We start from the raw sequence: 21,241 nt of genomic DNA, 5'->3' as shown, positions 1-21,241 counted from the left end.
CTAAATTAAATTCTTGGATGTGAAGTCTCCTGTGGAAATCCCAGCTCTGGCAGGGGGTAGGACCAATTGCTGAGCGAGGGACTGGGCTCTCCCATGCCAGAGGAGTTTCTCAGCCCACAGGTGGACTGTACCGCACCAATCTGTGCTGGCAAGTCTGGTCCAAGGGATGGTTTAAAATTATTCAGGGCTTGAGAAAAAGACAAAGCCACCAGTGAGCTTAATGCACCAACTGCAGCAAATCCAGAAATTTGGAATCAAGACTCTGCTACAATTTGATACGTTTCCTCCAAAAACTGAGAAATTACCTAGAGAAAAGGACTTCTGCTTCAAAGAGGTTTCTCCATGTCAGAGTTGCTGGAACACCGTTTGCACGCTTCCTGCCTTGCAGCATGTTCAGCAGCAGAAAGATGATAATATAAAGCCCATATAGTCAAGCCTTCATCTACACAACAGTTGCCATTAAGCTGATTTTAACAAGTGCCCGTGTGCTTTAGGCAGTGTTACAGGCAGACAACGTGACATAGGAAGGGTGCTTCCCAGGGGAAGGGAGGTGATGCTGGACACAGAGCGAGGCTCGGTATGGAGCACCCCCAAAACAGAGCCAGCGCAGGAGGCAGACCTGCTTCAGGCATTAGCTGTGTTTCCCTCCTTCTTGTGGCCATTTCAAGATGTAAAAGTTACATTACCTGTCGGCCTCTGTCTGTTGCTGAGGAAGAGCACGTGGGAAAAACAGCAGAGAGGAGAAAACCAGAAGCAAGTGGAGACAATGGCAGAACAGACACGGATTAAACTGGAGGCAGAACTTCTCATTGTGCTTTTCTCACACGGCATTGCAATTGCTGCAAACCCGAGCAAAGAAAGAACTGCACATAGAATTGATCAACTTGCAGGAAAAGATCGATTAGGAAACACCAGTAACAAAAATGGATCCTCTTTGGCACAGAGAAAGAGGCTGAGTTATGTTTTGCTTCATGTGGCAGCCAGAGGAACCGCTCCCAGCCCAGCGACGGGAAGGGAGCACGAGGAGGCGATGTGACTTGTCTGCGGTCCCCGAGGGGCATGGCTGGCAGCAGAACACATCCCTTGTGCTCTGTCCCACAGCAAGAGGAGGCAAAACTCAGAATTAATTGTCACACAAATTCTGATGAAAGATGAAAAGATGTCAGCTTTTCCAATAAGCTCTTTTCTCTGCTTTGCACGCAGCTGTCCCACTTCTTCGAAACCTTTGTGGTCCCTTCCAAAACACATCTGTCTGCAGGCCAATTCTGGTAACCCAGCTGCTGAAGGGAAGCCCGTAGGAGATGGCAGCAGGCCCACAGGTTAAAGCTAAATAACTGTCAGGAGAGGCCCTGGGGCCGTGAAATGACATGCCATGGCCCGAGGTAAGGCGGAATCGCGGGTGCTGGCACAAAGCCTGGGGAACCAGCGGTCACCACGCTTACACGAAGCCCCAGGCTGCTGCAGGGAAGGTGACGCTGGGATCCTGCCAACAGCCTGAGACAGAGACAGGGAAGAGGCAAGGCAGGCCTGGGCTCTAACTACAAAATTCAGAGAGAAGAGTCCTTGGGAAAAGAAAGCTGATGGAGAGCCGTGGGGCGGAGGGGCCCACGGGCGGCGTTTGGGGTCAGTGCCCCCACTTTGTTCAGCTCACGCTCACGGATCTGAGCACCCCCAGGCAGCGGTCAGCTCATCACCCAGAGCACCGTGACGGCTACTGCTGCCAGGCACAGCCCTGCCACAGGCAGCGGCAAGCGGCCTCGCTGTGCTGGTTTCCATGGAAATGGAGCCAGAGCAGCTGGTTCCCACCAAAATCATATTAAAACACAATTTTGTCCCAAGTGGATTATTTTGTTATCTTTCCTCTCGTTTTTCTTCTTGCACCATGCAGAATGCAGATGAAGCCGGATTCGTTTTAATGACAGGGATTTGGTAAGCAGGAGTTTCACCGAGATGTCAAGCAGAAGCCGCTGTTTCCATTCCAATGGGATGTCCCTGACTCAAAGACAGGCAGGGCCAAACACTTCCCAGAGCCATTCCCAGCACTACATTGTTCTGCCCTGGCTTTAATCACTGCTCAGTCACTGGTGAGACGTAAGCAGCTGTGGTCAAACAGATGCAGATCAGTCAGGAAAGCAAGCGCCCGTTCACTTCCCTGCTGTACCAGCCTCCTGTTGCCCGGTGGCACCTCTGCAACACACTGCAGCACAGGAACACTCCTCGTGCAGCTCCTGACGGTGCCACAGATGTTTGCAGAACGCCTTACAGAGATGAAGCACGAGGAACGTGGATGACAGCCCTGTTAGCTGGCACTGAAGCTGGGAGGCTGGTGAAGGGCGATCCCTCCTGTCCATGCACAGGCAGGGAAAGCCCAGCCAAACTCCCAGCACCCTGCAAACACCCTTTTGTTGCGACAGGGAGGCGCAGCGCTGGTTTCTTGCTGCCACAGCAGCAGAACAGGCACATGGAAAACACGTTTTGTTCCAGGTAGATCTGAACAGCTGATTTCAGCACTTGCCGTTCCCCAGGGCCTCTTCCCTTCTGATTAAAATGCTTAAAAGTCCCAACAAAGGAGTGAAACCCCAGCCCTAAGAGGAAGGGATACAGGAACTCTTGGGCTGTGTTGGCCAGGAAGTACAAGACCATAAGAGAGAGGATGCACAACGTGTGTCAGGCCTGAGGGAGGAGCGGCCGGCAGGTTTCCAGGCACTTCTGTAATCAGTGAGCACTTCTACAGTGCAGGAGAGGTCCAACGAGAGGGGCTGGGAGACAGCCATCCACCTCAGCACATCTTGCAGCTCGTCAGCAGGCGGTTTGGAAACGAAGAGACACTCGTGTAAGGTCTCCGTATGGAGAACGCCCCTTTTAACAGGCTGTTGAAACAGGAGATCTAGCCCTTCACGTTCCTACTGAAGCCAGCTTGCAGAACATCTCTGTTTCTAAGACTATATTCTGCTTTGTGTGTGCTAAAATGATCTATTTGGGTAGTTTAAAAAATAAAAAGTAAACAAAAACACTTGGATTTACCTTTTGAGACAAAGCATTGGCTGAATTTGACCCAACTGTGTGATCACTGTGGATGTGGTTCTTCCATATTTTTAACCTCCTACAAAGAAATGACTGCCCTGTATCTTTCCTCACGCCTGGTTCTACAGGCCCTTCGATGCGACTGTTTCTGCTCCAAACCCTTCTCCACCTCACTTATGTGCTAGAGCACTGCATGCCCACTCCCCCTCTCCTCAGAGGGGCACCCATCCCCCTTTCATCCCTCCCCTTATTTGGCTCTTTAGAAGGTCAGTGTTTAGTTTTCCTGGACCTTTTCCCGTTATTAATGCCCCGGTTTCTAGAGCAGGACAGCGGTCATCACTTGGGACATACCCAGCAGGAATCCAGGGTCACAGCTCTGCTGATGTCCTGCTACAGAAGCAGTACTAAGAAAGAAAAACCCATTTTTTTTTTATCAAGTTGCCACAGCACTCAAATGTAGACAGGGTGGGTAAGTGGTGTTCTCCCCCCACCCCACCGACCTCCAGCACAGCCTCCCCCTCCTTCCCTAGGCAGAGGCTCCAGCAGGGCTGACGGCTGTAGGGGCAGCCCCAGCTGATCCTGGTTTGCAAAACCCTCTGTGGGTGAATTAGCAGGCACTTAAACCCTGATTTTAAACCCAAAGCCTCCAAGCCCACATCGCTGGCTAGGCTTTTTGTTGATGCTATGTGGATGATTTTTTCAGGTGAGATTAGGGAAGTTTACCAGCCTACTTGGAGTCACAATACTTGAGGCTCAGCAACACGCCTGCTAGCAAACAGCGGTGGGTGGTGATGCTGCCCTGCCCTCAAGCTAGAGGCAGAAGAAAGGCCTTTGGGAAGTCGAGTAAGGAACAGGCAGGCCGATAGCCTGAAGGGAAGATTCAGGATGGAGTTAAGGGAAGAACTAACATCCCCCACCCAACCAGGCTATTTCTTTCAGCATGCAAAAGCCAGCCTATAACTGCTCTTAGCTTCTGCCAGGAAGGATACTTTCCCGCTCAGCCAGCTGAGGAAGGCTTCTTCAGTCATTTTCAGCTGATACACCACTGTAACCTGGAAATCTCTGTGCCAGCTCCTGCAGTGCCCCTCTAGAAACAACCCAGGAACCCACGCAAAGAAGTGGGGGGACACAAACCTAGGGAGAAACAGAGGCAGGGACCAGGCACAAGAGGAGGGAGGCTCTTTTCCAATGGGAAGCAAAGGGGAACAAGGACAGGCTGAAACACTTGTTTCAAAGTGGATTTTATTCCAGGCATTAGAGAGATTCTGGCACATGCTTTCTTCAAGAAAAGGGAAAACAAATCTGGGTTCCACATAAATTACATCTGGCAAAGTGCAAATCACAACTGAGTGGGGAAAATAAACCTTTTGAAATTGATTTCTGTACAACAGTAGTTTCAGTTCCTCTTAAATAAACCCCCATTGGTTCATAGCACATGAAATTACACTGGATGATCTGAAACAGTAACAGCTTTCTTAAAGGGTATTACCAATGCAAATGTTTCGTCTTCACAGTCTAGAGGTCTGTTTAAAGTAAACAGGAAAACAAGGGTGAGCAGCTGCTTATTCTGACTGTTGAAGAAACAAATCAACCAAATTTGAGGGCTCAGTCAGTTTTCTTTCAAAAACCCCACTGGAGTCCTGTTCCAAAGCATGGCACCGCTGGACCTTGCGGAAAGAAAACATAGATGACATCCCTCCTCCTCCCTTCTGTGCAAGGGAAATAGAAAGCACGCCAGTTTGGCCAAGCCTTCATTTATTCTGAGAAGATTAGTTTCCCCACACTTAAAAGCAGCCTTTTGTGATGCATCTGCTTTTCAGCAATTGCAAAAGTCCAGTAACTTCCAGAAGGTGATGTGGGGGGAGGCCCTGTGAGCTGTGCTTTGGCTGACAGGGGACAGCAGCTGGCAGGGGACCTCAGGATAACATGTCCAAAACCAGGTATACTTAGGGTTTTGGTAGCCCCTAACTCCAGGGGCAATTTAAGTTACTGACATCTAGCATCTGCCCACCCTTTCCCTTTTCTCCCCCAGGCCAGAGCACTTGAAGAAGAGTGCTCTGTCTTCACCTGCTCACAGCCCCAAATGGCTGCTAGTTCACACTCTGCCAGGCGGTGACCAGTGGTAAGAGAGGCACAAATCAGCACAGCTAGTCCAGGTACCACTGCTCTGGGACCCATCAGGAACCTCAAACATTGGAGCCAGGCACAAAGTCCAGGGCAGTAGCCAGCATGCTGACAAGAACCCTTTGAACCAGGGCTGGCCCAGAGCTTGGAGGCTATACAAGCAGAGTTCCTGTGGTCTGCAGCAGTCAGGAGGATTGTTTGTAGAGGAGCGGGGTCCTAGTCCCAGTGGGGTTATGAAGAAGGAACTGCAAGAAAGCTGCACACACACAGCGGGAGCAAGAAGGAAGGAAGCAGTACCTGGTGGAGGAGCGAAGATGCTGTTAGCTGCAACCCGTAAGATGCTGGAAAGTGAAATGGGGGAAGCTCGGATGGTTCACTTAGGTACATTTTGATGAAAATAAATAATCCCTTAACACTTCATTGTATACAGAGCTTACATACAGTACCTGCTCAATGGCCTTTCATTGTCTTTGCATTAACTTTTTCAAGTCAGGTGTCTGAAAAGTTGACCATTCTTGTCTCCTACTGCCTAATAATGCTTTTCTGTAAGTAGCACCTCCTGCATATTCTTGTTTAAAAATGCAGTTGTCAGTGGGATGGCATCTCTCCCCAGGATGGGTCCATCTGCCCTGTTCTCTTTCCTTTCCTAGGCTATTTTCTTTCCTTTTCAGCTCTTTCCTGTTTCTCTGAGTTGTGGCCTCAGTGGTTCAGGCTCAAAGTACCTCTACAGGAAAAGAGAAGTCTCTGCAGAGTCAGTACCTCTGTTCCCACACAGAAGTGCAGCTATACCATGCAGCATGCTTGGGGCCAGAGGGAACTGCCTCCTGAGTCTTCACTGTGCAGGCAAGGTCATTCACCACCATCTGTCAAGATGGTGAGCTGATGTCAAATATAGGGGGAAACAGGAAAAGAACTCCTGCCACCTCACTGATATTTAATTTTTTAAATAAAAGAAAAACTGAGAACAGGAAAAAAAATCCTCCGGTTCTCACACAAGCACTTCCGAGCACATGCAAACATATATATGAAGAACAGTAACTGTTCTTTTGTCAACAAATCGGAGTAATACCAAGGTAGAAGAAAGAATTAAAAAGGGTTACAAACATGATCAAAAGCTGCCATTGTTCAGAACCCAAATGATCCTCCTCTGTTTCTTTTATACCAAATTAGGAACGACCCAGACGAGCAAATGCCTCCTGAAGGTGGCCCCACCATATGGTTCCCCTGCCAGGCTCTTGGAGAGGAGGGTCGGTTTACAAAACCGTGCTCCAAGGTAATGTTGTGGAGACTTCTGTTTGTTTGTTTCAATTGGTAGGCTTCCCCTGGCATGTCTGAAAACACAAACTCAGACACAGCTGACTGGTAACTGGGAGCAAGAAGGGGACATCAGCTAGAAACACCATCTGTCCTCAGTATTTCCAGCATGCAGAGGAGAGCTCCCAGGCAGACCTATACTGTGGCAGTATCTGTTCAGAGCAGTTCCAGCTCCACCAGCCAACCCCCACCAGGTGACCGTGGGAGGAGAACTGGGCCTCGCAAGTAGAGCAGCCCCAGGCCTTTTCACCTCCTCTTTCAGAGAGAGGGGAAAGATCGACTGGACAGAGGGGTTGGGCGGCCTGTCACACTGGGACATGTTCACAGGGGCTACACGTTGCCTTCGATACGGGGTGCAGTGGGCAGCATCTGATAGCACCAGAGAGAGCAGCCGGGTAATGGCCCTGGCTTGTCAGGAATCCCCGAGCACCAGCACCCGTTTTCTGACCATCAAGGGCAGCTCCACAGGAGCACCGTACCCTGAACCCAGGTGCAGCTGGGCTGCCTGCAGACTGGATTACTCGTGGAGACGGTGCTGGCCTTCCACCTGTAGAAAACTGGAAGCAGGAATTCAGCAGGGAATAGTTCCTGAAAAAATCCCAGGTTACACTGCTAAAACAGACAGGCCCCTTTCCCAGATCTCATCAGCATGGTGCCCTACTTCCCAACCTCAGCCCATTTGGCTGTAAGGCAGAGGAAGATGTGGGTCTACCACAACGAGGTTACAAACCTGCCCCCAGGGCCTGCTCATTCCTCCCCAGCCCCTCCACTCATCTCGATGGCTCCTCTTCTGGCCAGTCCTCGCTGCGACACATCAGCACACACATGCATAAATGATGCATGATGTTAAAGTGAAAAGCCAGGGAAGACAAAGAGCTACCAACGTTTGTACAAGCATTGTCCAAAGTGTTGGACTGAAGGTCACAGACTCTGGATGCAGAGGAAGGAATGGAGAGGGGGAGAGCTGCAAGGCAGTTCTGACCATTTCGAGTATTAGGCTAGGTGCTCTCCCCTCTCTGGGTGCTGCTGTGCATGGACATCAGCTACAGAGGAGAACTTAAGACAACAGACAGGCCGATTTCAACAACTCCTCATCCTTCTCTCACCCGCAGCTTCTTCTCTGGAAAGCTCAAAAACACCAAGCGTTCAGCTGAAATGGTGGCTTGCTGATGGACACAATGAAAACATTTAGGGTCAGACATACAAAGCCGTTCCTCCCATCCCTCTCTGTTCCCAAAGTCTCATGCACAAAGAAACGAGGAGATCTCTGTGCTACCATCATGTTGCTTGTAGCAGCTCCCACTGTTGGCCAGGTACATCTGCTTGGCAAGGGTTGGTCACCACTCTCCCAGCCTGGTTTTCCAGACAGAGACCACTGACAAAGTGTTGAATGAAACTGCCTTTCATCTTCCACTTCTGTGAGGAGAGAAGAAACACGCTGTTACTGTCATTTCACCGGGTAACCATGCCTTCAAACAGGAGGAGAAAGGCTGAGCATAAACCTATTGTAAACCTCAACAACTGGGGAAACTGGAAAATCTGGGTATCGGCAGCTTCTCCAAAGCACTGGCTTCCTGTGGTAATGATATCTGGAATTTGAGTTTAGCTGGTTTATAGGGTTAGATATTCAGAAGTATCCAGAAGGCAAGCAACACAAAATCATCAACCAGCAGGATTTTCAAAAGCATGTTATATCCAGAATTTCCCTACCGTTCTGTAGGAATGTAGGAAATCACATTTGCTCTGTATCTCTAAGCACCCAGATACCTTTCAAAACCTGAAACCCTTCTACAGTTTCTTTCCAATCCTCAAAAAGTTCTCCCAGCACAGAAAGCATACCATTCACAGAACACAAAAATCACACTTCTTGCTCTTTGACTAGATTGTATCTCTCTCTCTTTCATGTCCTCATCTCTCCTCTCATCAAGTCAAGACTTTTATCAGCACTACAGTGAAAGCTCTTCATATCTCTGCATCCTCCTCAGCTGGTTCTTCGTAATCTCATCTGCCCTACCAACATTTCAGTCTGTAAGTGTACATTTGACAGCTGCTCAGCACACATCACTCTGCTTTCTGCAGTGCTGTCCTCTGGGTGTGCTCCCACCAAAGCATATGCACAAGACCCCACATGCAACCCAGTTTTCCTGAAGGCCCTATTTGTTTGTGCTGCTTTTCAGGTATGAAAACGTAGCTCCTAAACTTGAATTGCAAATTCTGCTGGGAAAAGGCAGTACCTTCCATCCCTGCTGGGCTGATAGCCCAGGGAAAAAAAAGAGAAATGAGTCTGTGAACTTGGGATCTCCCAGGTAGGGCTGTGCCATTTCCCTCCAGTGGGGCACTGCTGGGATCAGCAGGTGATTGTACTGAGTGCTCCAGGCTCCTGGGTTTTTTCCCACTCAGTCACAGATGACTCAGTCGGTCAGCAGCTTAGGGATATGAGGAGGACGTTTTGGCTAACCCATGTGACTGATAAGGAAGAAGAAACAGCTTGGCAGCACTGATGGACCTCAAGTCTGTTGCAGAAATGCATGCAAACTGGAGTAAAAAAATCCTGTGATATCCAGGCAATGTCAAAACCTACCAATATTTTAATTCTTGGTTAAGTAACGCAGCAAACAGCTTAGACTGCCACATGCTGTGTGTTCTAAGACAATCAGTTATGTCCACATACTGCTGGCAGCTCTCCTCCAAATCTGTGTGCTGGTTATGCTTCTTGGAGGGCTGGGCAATTGCAAAGCCTGGAGTAATGTCACTTCTCTATCACATATTCCTTCAAGACGTTACTCCAGGGGGAGAATCACTGTGCTATGGCTGCTAACCCTGACTGATGGGACACTGCCAGAGGCAAACTGTTGGTAACAGCAGGAAGAAGCTGGTTTTAACAGGCAAGCAGGAAGAGGAATGTAGTGATGATGCAGAGGAAGATCCAACACAGTCTGTGCACACAGAGGAGCCTGCAATACCCTCACCAGCTGCTGCATCCCAGTGTCTACATGGGTTCTGGAGCCATCTGGCTCTCATCTGGCAGAAGGTTCCCTGCAAAGAGCTGAGGAAGAAGTTAATACCATAAGGCAGCACACTGCATCTATCTGGTGTGATCTCTGAGCAATGCCCCCCCCTCCACTGTTTCCCAAGGTCGCAGATACCTCTGTGAAGAGCCTCTTGCCCTTCTCTGACTCCCAGCTTCAATGTGGGAAACTCTTCCTTGCCCTCCACCCTTGTCCCTGCCTCTGTCGTTTTACCAAGAGACACTTTTTTTCTTCTTTCTTCCAGCTGCTCAGGAGAAACCTGGCACTACCGGGAGGCTCTCACATGTTATTCCTCCAGATCAGAGACCTGCTGCTGCGATCTCTCCATGCTGAGCAGGCACACGCTGTGCCGTCTGCAGGAAGAGTCTACAGCAACAGACACAGCAAGACACCAGCAAACACTCACCAGAGCACATTTTCTGCTGCTAATGAACTACACCAAATCAATCTCAGTGAATGGCACCACCGGAAGGCCCAGAGTCAGAGTCACTCTGTGTTCCTCCATTCAACAGACAGTATAGGAAGGATGGGAGAACTGGGAGGAATACTGAGAAAGTGACAGAGTTAGCTGGTTGGCTGGTTATGCATGCACGGAGCTATTATAAAGCATACTGACAGCCAAAGCTAAGGTAGGGCTCCCTCATTTCACATAAGTGCTATTTTCAAAACGATGGATTCTACTCATTCTGGTCAGAAACCGTGTTTTGCTGTCCTCCATGACATACCTGATGAGCTCCTCTGACTTCACCCGAACCTTTCACAAGACCCCACTGCCTGACTGCCAGACCACAGAATAGCCAGGGACAGCCCAATAGCTAACCCTGCAAGGACAAACCATATCTCAGACCTTAAGGAGGAAGGGCAGTAGGAAGGGGTGGAAATAGAAGATAAGATGCTCCCACCTTCAGCCACCTCAGAGCTGGGCATCTTAGCCTAAACTAGTCCCCTAGTGACATGTTAATGGAGGAGTCCAAAGTACAAATACTTTTTGGGAGGGCCCAGCTTCCTCCAAAGACCACAGGGGGAACCTGGGCAGCTAACTTTTAAATTGCAGCAGTGATTGCCATCTTTAGAAGAATTAAAAAAAAAGTACTAACAGAGCAGATAATTCCTGCATACAGCCAAACTTTACAGGGAGTCTTCTTTCTTACTCACAGACAGTTTGACTAGCCTGTACTTGGACCAAAGGTAGATTCTGGAAAATTTAAGCATTGCCACGATGTGAAAAATTTTGACTTGAATATCTTCCTTAGTCTCCCTACCTTGTACAAATGGAGCTAATACAGTTTACTGGTCACAGCAGGTTTGAAGTGGGGATGGAAAAAAGAAGCAATATTTTCTTTGAAATACTGTCCCACTCTGCTTGAACGTCTTCCCCAAATATCAATCAAAATTTTCCCCACTTTTTAGTAAAGCTCTCTCTCTATCTTTATTATCTATCATCGTAAAGTACCTTGAGGTGGTGGGATAGAAGCACTCCATGTGAAATTACTAAGAGAAAAGTCTGAAACAGCTAGTTCTCGTCTAACCAGTCAGTGAGAAACAGCCCGATATATGTAAGAGCTGAAAGTGTTTACAGTACTGTAATTTCTCAGGATAATCAAAAGTCTTCTTTTAACCCACAGCAATCCAATCAGTCCAGGGTTTATTTCAAATTCCTGACAATAGCCTTGTAACCCTGGAAATGTAGCAGAGTTGGCCAAGATTAGGAAACACAGCTGGGAAGAGCAGATGTTGTTGGTTAGGGCTGAGATGCCTCAGACAGAGATGTATGGAGAACTGATAACTGGAATAGACAAGGATGCTGCAAGTTGTAATTGAATGTATTTGCAGAGCCACGGGCAACCCAAAGCTGGTGCTGAAGATGACAAACACTCATTTTTAAACATATGAGCAGAGACAGTATGATAGAAAAGCTCACGTCAGCATCCGGCAAGTACTGTCTCTCCCTTTGAACTCTTACATTTTAAATTTTAGTTTTAAATTTGTAGAACAAAGAATCAGAACTGAGAGAGACTCCTGTCTCCTGAAAATTGCTTTATAGCTCTGGCATATTGCAAGGAGCATTTTACCTGCTTACTATCAGGAAGATGCTGAGTCGGGTGCTTCCAGAACAGACAGGTCTTCAGTCCTCTTTTCTGAAAGTCTGTACAAAGTTGCATTTGTCTGCATTGCAAGTGATGTGAGACACTGAGAAGTCAGGTGGGAAAAATTCCCAATCATGTCCAAAGGCACATAACATAGGACTTCAAATACTGTTTGTCTCCCAAGAAAGCTTGATGTCCTCATTTTCAGGCTAGGGGTCATGTTCCTTCAGCACATTTTAATGAAATATGTCCATTTAATAAGGTTTCTCAGCATGCTTCTTGTTCTTTTGGGAGATACTGTGCCAATGTTTCTCATTTTTATTCTCTTGTTTTAGTGTCTGACTCTCACTTTGCCTCCTATTTGCCCTCACTATAATACAAATTAAAATGCCACTCCCACCATCAGTCAGAGCCAAAACAAAAGCTAAAGGCAATAATTTATTGTGCATTCAAGTAAAATGCTATTCTCCAAATAACATTATGGATGACATCCATCTGCTTTGAAATCTAGTTCTGATTATGCACAATAGCTCTTGGCTGGTCTTGTGCTAGCAGTGCTGGCTGTTGCTGTTGAATGATCAACAAGGATCATGGTGCCAAATAGGTTTTGTTCCTGCTTTCTTTCAGTCCAAGGGAGAAGTCTGACAGAGTCAAAAATCATCTACATGTGGAGCATTGTCTAGTATCCTGCTTGCAAGGTTCTAGAGTTATTTTGAGGTAATACCCTACATACACTGTTCATAATACTTTAAAGCCTCTGCTAGAGTATTACATACACGTCAGATGGACATGAGATTGTTGTTAGCACTCAAAAACAACAACAAAATTCTCTTCCCTGTGGACAGGCTTAACACACAACAGCTGTGTAGCGTGAGCACAGACTCAGTATGTCTGAAAGCAGAAAGCAGCTTTAGGAGCTATATGGTATGTTGTAAAGATCCAACCAATCTGCTCTGGTGACACCAAACAATGAACCCATCACCTGTCTTATCTTTTGTCAGAAATCTTGGCTTTTGAGTCACTCAGCCACAGACACGAAGTCTAGATCCAGGAAAGTCCAAATGCCTTCCACCACAGACCTCTGATGACAATGACACTAGAGATGGTCAGACCCAGACTTTCATCATGCCACCATCTCCTCCTAGAATAATGCATGCGTTGCACATTGCCAGGCTTGCCCTCTTTATCTCTTGCTTGCCACTTCCACTTCTCTGAGGTAGTTCAATTCCCTTCCTCCATTCCTGCTCGGCCCCTTTGGCTCTCTGAGAAGCCTGCTTGAACTGAGGAGTGGCTACGCCCACGTGTAGTTTGAAAAGGCAGCTATCCCTCCCAACACCTCGCACCCATGGGGAGAGAGGCATCCTGTAGGGCAAACTGAGGCAATATGTCAAAGTTTCCACAGCAGTGGTTGTCACCTTGAAATTCACCTTTGTAAGTACTGGGAGCTGGGCTTGGGTGACATCCTAGACAGGGGGTTTTGCAAACTGCCTGCTCAGGAAGAACAAGACTCCGTCTCTTGCTTGTCTCTTTGTTGCCAGAACCCTGCCTTGCTAACCCAGATGAGCCCCTGCAAGCTGTTAACTTCACTTCTCACTTCAGATAGGATTTGGCAAAGAAAGAGTCGGTTCCCAAAGTGAGCAGACAACACATTGCATTAGATGCATGTGGTCCTTCTAGAAGGGAGGCAGAGGAAAGAGAATGGGCCAGTTTGCAAAGACGACTGACTTCTAACTAATTAAAACGCAATGTGTTTATGGAAGGAAGATACCATAACAACATTCCCCAAGAACACAACAAACTTGAGCATTGCATGTGGAACTGGCTTTCTAAGCAGAAATCTGAAATGGGAGTTTGGGACTTCCAAAGCAACCCCAAAATTTCAGAGCGTTTCAGCCCAAATTAGATTAAAAATTCAAATGCAGTTCTGCTACTTCATCCCCACCACCACAAGGGGGTTTGGAATGGCAGCTGAGATTCAAATCAGTCTCTAGTTTTTTGAAGTGCTTAAGCAAAATCCCTGCTTACAGTCAGTTGGCCAAATCATCTGTTAGCTCAAGTCCTTGATTTAAGCGCAGTTTGTTCACATAAGGTAATGGAAAACAACAGCTCACATCCTTAAGTGTACATGCATGTCTTTATAATGAGCCTGTATATAATCAACACATCAAGGCTCGATAAATCCAACTCCAGCAGCAGAATGAACCTGCATGTGTTAGTGTGGATTAATCTCTCTTCTGGCTAATAGGGCCTGTACTCCACCCCCTCCAGGGGACCCTTGTCCTTCCATGACACAGGAGGTGGGGAAAGAGCTGATTTTGGCAGCTGCTAGAGTCCTCTCTGCTGCCAGGGAGGAAAATGCTGCAAGGCACCTAAGGGGAAGTTAAGTGACCTAATTACACAGCAAGAGGCTGAGTGATTACCAACAAGAAAAAGGAGCAGGCGAGCACAGCCCACCAGGGATATCTTTGCAATGCTAAGCTGAACTAAGAGTTTTCCCAATGTATTCATGGTGACAACTCTTCAAGACATTTCTGCATTAACCAAACCTCCAGAGGAAAGTCTACACAGGCATTCAACACATGGGCAAGACTGGAATTCAGTGCTTTCTTTCAGGAAGAACCTAATTCAGAAATTCATATGGCATTAAAAAGTACTGACAAAAAAGGATGATGCTCAGGACTGGTAGCAAGCTGAGCCATCTCCTGTCTTTGAGCTACCAAAACAATAGATGAAAGGAAAACACAATAGAGCCAGCATAGCCCTAGATGACAGAAAAATGGTTCTCTCTTGGTGTAGAGGGAAGCACAGGAACTAGAGATGAAATAAGTCCTGTGCATTCCCTGTGTGCCACTGCTGTGTTGTCAAATGTTGTGTTTTGACCAGTTCTGATAAAAAAAAACAAAACACATCATGTATCTGCAAAAGCACTGTGGCCATCTCAGACACTATCTCTCACCTTGTATTGTAAAGCAAAATGACTTCGGTGTCCTGACAGATCAGGGACATGCGTCTTGGAAACTGCATGACAGTCACAGAGCTGCATTTTGTCGAGAGCATTGCAAAGCCAATACTGCTGCTGTGTATTTCTCCTCAGGGAGTAGCTTGGACAGAACATATGGTGCTTTATGCCAGTCAGTATTTCTCAAATGAGTTGCGCACACTCAGTTTTAAAGGCCTGTTAACGTGTCCAAAGACAGCACAAAGAACACAGTTCTCACTTCTAAATTAGGAAAAATGCTTTTACTGTGAGGGTGGTCAATCACTGGAATAGGCTTCCTAGCAAGGTGGTTGGTGCCCCATGCCTATCAGTGTTCAAGAGGCATTCAGATAAAGCCCTCAATAATATGTTTTAACTTTTAGTTAGCCCTGAAGTGGTCAGACAGTTGGACTAGATCTTTGATGGTCCCTTCTAACCGAACTGTTCTATTAAATAAGCAAACAAATGATAGCATACATTGCCCTTCTCTCAGGTATCTCAAAGTATTTGCTGCTTACCTACTCCTCTCTGATGCTGTTCTTCATCCGTGAACCAACCTTGCTGAACATCAATGTTTCCATGGAGTGAGATGGTGGTATGACTGGGCTGGAGCTAACTACAGTGCCAAGGGCCCAGGCAGAGCATAGACCCTCACCCTCTCTCTCTGGTCATAGGCAATCTCATACATCTGTGCTTATGAAACACATCAGAGAGGGAGATGTAGAGGTGGAAGGGACTTTTACACACTTTGATAGTACTGTGTTCACTCCCATAAGCTGCACTGATATACGAACACCTGTATGTGACAACAAAGGGATTAATAAAGGTGCTCAGTTACCTGTCTGCCATCTTTTTGATTGCAGGCTTCCAGTGCGATTTGAGAGCCAGTAGAGAAGGAGGTAATGGAAAGACACTTGTCCTGCTGTCTAATTAGAGGGTCACTGAATACCCACTCCTTTGGCATAAGAAAGAAAAAGAAAGGTTCTGTTATGATCATAACGTTGACAAGATGAGGGAGAAAGTTTTTACCAGCATACATTTCAAAAACCTGAATATTTTCTTCAACATTTATCAACGACTCCCTGGGAAAACTATGGAAGCAGCCTTCACTTGATCAGAAGTTTATGCTCAGACTTGGTGCATCATGACTATTTCAAAAGCTGCAGCTGACTCCCCGACCTTCTGAGCTGCCTGATTAACCTTGGATCCCTTGCAACTCCATGCTCTGCAGCTTTACAGAGTCTGGCCTACAAAGCAGGGAGGCCACCAACCCCCTGATTTACAAGATGTGCAACTGCTTCTGCATATTTTATGTAACAAACATGTTCTGTAACAGGTAACCAGGACTACAGACTGTCAAATGAAGCAAAACACATGCAACCATATCTATGGGTTAATAAATTTCACCAGTACACATAAAGCACAAACTACTTCATTTTTCCTTCCTCTCACTAGACGGATGCCTGACCCATTCAACTATTGACCCAATCAACTATTATTATTACACTTTCCCCAAGGAAGAAACACAAAACACAGTAAGTTTCAGAGACTTTAAATGGTAATGACAAGGAGCAATGAGTCAGATTTAATGGCATGTCGAATGCTGTCTGAAAACTGGTTTCCAAGAGTTAACAGATGTGATTATGTATTTTCTGGCATAAAATATCCTGCTGCAACCCTTAACTTTCTCAAGCTGCTTCTCTGCTGCTTTGACTACCAAAAGAAGAGATTGAGTGCACATCCTCCTCAGCTGGTATAAACCAGCACAGCTCCACTGCAGTTAGAGAAGCTGCACCCAATTACTGCAGCTGAGGTCTTGGCTACTTTAAACTGTACTTGGGCATTATACTGAAACACATCTGTAAAACAGCACAATTCAATCCATCTGCAGCTACAGCTGAAGTGGTGGACCGAGGAACATTCCTGACCCTGAGGAAATCTCTTCCCCCACATGCCTGGGTACTAGCCAGGTACACTCCTGGACTGGTTCTCATGGAAAAGTCATAGCCGCATGGGCTGGAGCACACCCAAGCGATGGCCTGAGTGGTGATAGCCACGTGATTCAAACCCTGGTCATGAGTTTACTGCACAGACTAGTCACACCTCTGAGCATTCAAGTGTTACCTGTTGCTTCCAAGCGATGAAATCCTTCCTACTCCGTGCCTGACTGTTGCGTCTGTTAAGCCAATGGAGCTCTGAGATGGACACAGCTTCTTTTCCTGCTTACTGCTAATACCATTAACAGGGCCAAATTCTTCCTTCATTCACTTCTGTACAAACCCACCAGGGCCACTGGTAATTAAAAGGGCAGAGGCAGGAGCAAAGCACCAAGCTGAAGCCCACCTTACCTGAGTGACAGGTGGATTGTTCACTGTCCCTTTACAGTTTCCCATGCCAGCCAACATATTCCCAGTGGTATCCTGCGCCCAAGACTCCAGGCAATTTCCTCCTTGTCTAATTATCCCTGGAATCAACTCCTTTTCTGGAACCCTTGAAACAAAACAACAATTGTAAGGCACTTCATACACAGAAAAGTCCAAAGCACTTTCACAGATTTATAAGGGCATAACTGGCCCCTGTGTGAGACATAGCCCCCTTTATTTGACAGAAAATGCAAGATGTCACACTATATGCTGAAAATGTCAGGAGCAGGCAAAAGTCAAGGGAAAACTTGGTCAGAGGACCAGTACCCTTGTTTCAGAAGGCTCTTCAGAAAGCAGTTCAGTGTGATGCCTCCTCTGAAAGAGATCATTGCCAGTAAAAAGCCATATCCGCACCTGTCTATCCTGCATCTGCCTCCACCTTTTCCATACTCTTCTCCCCAGTGGTAGTATTCACTGCCTCTTTGGTAGCAATACAGGAAAGATCTGTCAAAGCCAGACTACAACTAGATGTTTTAGTCTCAATGCATGTTAGCTACAGCCTTTGCTGACTAGGATGTGAAGGTGTGTTGACTAGCAAGTGCTAACAACACAGCTCTGGAGTGGCCCGTGCTACCTCCCAGCAGAGCAGTGCCACAGCACTACCACAGCCTGACCCACTGCAGTAGAAGACACAGACAAGCTGGGTTGGGCATTCACCAGGGTATTCTCTGAACCACTTGCACCTCTGCACTGAGGCAGCCCAGCTCTACTTGGCTCAGCTACCTCCAGGAAGAACATCCAACAGGCAGAGACCAAGCCTGAAACAGCTGTATGGGGCAGAACAGAGGCAGAAGCAACAAACCTTTCGCAGAGTGGTAATGGTACAAGCCAGGAAATCACTGAGGGTTTCTTACCACAAAGAAGACCAGAGGAAAACCTTTTCCAAGCATAAATCTGTTTTATTCCTTGCTGCTGCCACAGCTCAGCTTCTCATTGGGACCCACCTCCCCGATCAGAGATTTTTACAAGCTGAGAACTGACTCACTTGAGCTCAGGATAGACGTTCTCCAGATACCACTGGAAGGATTTACAGTTCAGCTTGCGGCGCTGCTCCACTCGTTCTGCAACACTGGAAACACAGGCAGGTTGTTGTATTTAAGACAGTGAACAGGAGGAAAGCGAGCAACAGAGAGCAACCAGGAGGTTTGAGGGAGGCTATATGAATTTTCCCCCCTCACTCGTTCTCCCACCTAGTTGTTGCTGGGTTCAGAGCACTACCAGTGACCTGAGGTGAATAAAAATGGAGAGGCAAGAGGGGGGAAAGAGAAAAGGAAGAAAAAAATGCCTTTGGAGAGCAATTCTTGCACTTCAATTCAGAAAGGTGTCGGAGCCCAGATCCTACAGTGTTAAATAATAGAGCACAGTAAGGCTACTGTAGGACCAAGAAAGCTTTTTCAGCCTCAGGATACCCTTGTAGAAGCATACCACAAAACTTGCACAACTATCCTGAAAAGGCCTAGAAAGTGTTTATGCTCAGATATATATGTGTGTGCTACAGCTAAGGGGACATGGCAGCAGCTGTAGGCTGAATCTGAGCTGCAGACCTTAAAAACATATTTGTTCTTTTGGGAAAGAAGAGGAGTATAACATCTCACTATTGGCCATGCTCTCTCCTGACCTATAAACCAGGCAAAACACTCACTCATCAGCAAAGAGGAGTGCACCAGGTAGCAACCTTCCCCATGTGCCAGCTCTCTGTGCTTGGCCCTCAATTCTGCATCCGCACAGGAGCTCTGGATCAAGCTCTAGTAACTGCATAACTCACATTTCCAGAGCAGCTGCATGCTGTATTAGAAAATATTCTTATCCACTTAAAAAGTCTGGCATTTTAATTTCATTATAGATCCCTTTGGCCTTCCATTAACAAATGATTTGTGCAGGGTTACTGAGGGAAAAAATAAAGTGAATTAGAAGCAAACCTCGTTAGCCAGACACTTGAGTTCCAACCCTCCTGGCAAGCCAGCCATTCAGAACACCTCTATTTCTGTTTCCCACACTAAGTCCCAGAGAAGATCCTGTAACTATTTCTTGCTAGCAAGCGGCTTACCAGAGCTCTCCTCCTGAGGTTGTGGAGCAGCTTACCTTCCAAATGACTTGCCAATGGCTGACGGCCGGGCTTCGTAGTAGTACTGCTTGTATTCGTCCATCCACACTTCCGCCGTGCGCTTAGTGTTCCTGCATGGGGACAAGGAGACGCTTTGCTGAGTGCTGCCGGAGAGCCTGCTCTCCAGGAGAGCAAGCACAGGGTTGCCAGCCTGCCAGGAGGGAGTGGGGGACAGTACCAAACATGAAACAAAGCGAGCAGTATGGTCAGATTTAGACTGAATGTATTAACTCTACAAAGTCTTGCACGGATGTTACAGTTCAGAAGATAAAATGAAGAAAAAGAAATTAACAGCCAGAATTCAGCATGATTTCTTTCAAACACGCTCATTCTGCAGAGGTAACTGGACCGACTGTCACCATCACCCTGATCCCCTTCCCCACGTTAGAATAATATTACGGAATAATTCAGCTCAGAAAGCATCTCTAGGTATCACCTAGTCCAACCCTCCCACAGAAAGCAGGACTAGCCTCATGTCTAGCACATGTCTTAGGGCAGTATCCACAAATGGTCACAGTCTCTCCCTGGGGCACTGCTCCCCACCTCCACTGCAAAATGAGGAAAAACAAGCTGCAGGAACACAAACAGAGAAGGGAACAGGTTTTGTGCATAGACTCATCCTACCCTTGAGAACAGATGCTCAACCACAAGCTGTTCTCTGTCATCAGGCAGAAAAACAACAAAGAATTCAGACTTATTTAGACATGCTCAACATCAAGGTGATCTGTCTATTACCACGAACTCCTGAGCACCTACTTGATGTACGTCAGCGCGTTGCCCTCAGGGAAGTCATAGGGATGGCGCTTCCTGAACACGTGTCCCACTCGACTGCAGGGAACAATCTCCAAGCTGCCACCACACATCCACACTCGGAAAGAGAGCTCTGGAAGAAATCCCCAAGAGTTATACAGCTGCAGCCAGGCCATCAGCATTTCCAAGAAGAGCAACCTCAGCAGTGTGCCTGAAATCCTTGCCCCTCTGCTCTAGATGTATTTCCAGCAACAGCAAAAACAGGAAAAGTGATGCCATGGTAAGAGTGAAAAAACTCTCCTCCCTTCATTAAAATGGAGGCAACCCCTGTGGCTCAGAGACTCCCTTAACTTTCTCCAGTCCCGTTCCTCTCTTTGGTCCCCAGAGCAATTCAATTAGATACCTTTCCATTTAACCAGATCCTAGTGGATGCTCTCAGGCCTTCAGGACAGCATTCGGCAACAGACTGAGATCACCCCCACGCCCATCTTGTTTTGGACTTCTCTAACTCTCCCACCCAACATGTGGATGGAAGGGAAAAAAGAATTCACTGTGTAAAGCAAATCACGTGAGGAAGAGAAGGGACTTGGGAGACAAAGGAGAAAGAAGAGAACAATATGGGGGCACAGAAAATAAGGCAATGCTTAGGGCCGAGTCCTCTCCCCCATACCTCCAGCTACATCACCTGAGTTACCACCTGAAAGCAGAATACCTTGAACACTGCTTGGACATGATCTGCGGTTGTCCTCTCTACATCACGCAATGTGATAATAGCACAGCTGAGGAGACTGGTACATACACAGGCAAACACATTTCCCTAACCTGGGGCCCAGAACACTCACTGTGCAGACTGAGTACCACAAGCCAAGGAGCCCCTCTACTTTTGCCACTGGCCTCTCCCAAGCCTCCAGCAATGGCAGTATATCCTGTGTCAACATGTTATACACCTTAAGGTGCTTCATTGCTCTTGTTCTGCTTGGCTATGTCAAAAAAATAAAATAGAAAGAGGACGACTGGTTTGCAGTATGTCACCTGTTGCCCCTGCTGGGGGAGCTACAGAGAGCAGAAATCAGTCTAATAGCGTGATTATAAATATATGGAGAGAACCCTGTTTCCTGAAGAAATTCAGCTGGTCCTGAAGCTAAATTCAACATTTTCTTAAAGGATTAGAAGAACATGGAGCTTTGATGTGCAGGCACTTATTTGCATCACAGAAGAGAGATGACCTTGCTCAGGCTTATGGGTCTGTCCTCACAAGTTTAATCACTGCCACACCGGAGGGGTTTTCTGCTTGTGTTTCATGTGTCGGTGAGAAGAGAAGAAGTAAGAGGGAAAAGGAAAATTAGCTGGGTAGTTGGTTGGGATTTCTGATCAAGTCCTTACAAAAGGGCTTCAGATTGTGTAGACCG

The 21,241-nt window shown here is 47.0% G+C and overlaps 1 protein-coding gene across 2 annotated transcripts in view; it reads right to left on the bottom strand.

Moving 5' to 3' along the window:
- Nucleotides 1-4,248: 4,248 nt before the first annotated feature.
- GALNT16 (polypeptide N-acetylgalactosaminyltransferase 16) overlaps nucleotides 4,249-21,241 on the bottom strand; it is a 67,807-nt gene continuing 50,814 nt past the window's right edge. The window contains exons 10-16 of one of the 2 annotated variants that reach the window (XM_048064927.2): nucleotides 19,839-19,965; nucleotides 19,061-19,153; nucleotides 17,964-18,047; nucleotides 16,904-17,045; nucleotides 15,394-15,510; nucleotides 7,739-7,878; nucleotides 4,249-5,445 (exon numbers count right to left, since the gene is read on the bottom strand). In XM_048064927.2, coding sequence (XP_047920884.1) covers nucleotides 7,741-7,878; nucleotides 15,394-15,510; nucleotides 16,904-17,045; nucleotides 17,964-18,047; nucleotides 19,061-19,153; nucleotides 19,839-19,965 — 701 coding nt within the window. In that variant the 3' untranslated portion in view covers nucleotides 4,249-5,445; nucleotides 7,739-7,740. Of the gene's footprint in view, nucleotides 7,879-15,393; nucleotides 15,511-16,903; nucleotides 17,046-17,963; nucleotides 18,048-19,060; nucleotides 19,154-19,838; nucleotides 19,966-21,241 lie in introns of both variants that reach the window. The other variant, XM_048064926.2, reaches the window with a different exon arrangement.

Source organism: Anser cygnoides, chromosome 5, assembly GCF_040182565.1.
Source record: "Anser cygnoides isolate HZ-2024a breed goose chromosome 5, Taihu_goose_T2T_genome, whole genome shotgun sequence".
Classification (NCBI taxonomy): Eukaryota; Metazoa; Chordata; class Aves; order Anseriformes; family Anatidae; genus Anser; species Anser cygnoides.
This window is presented reverse-complemented; position numbering and strand designations above follow the sequence as displayed.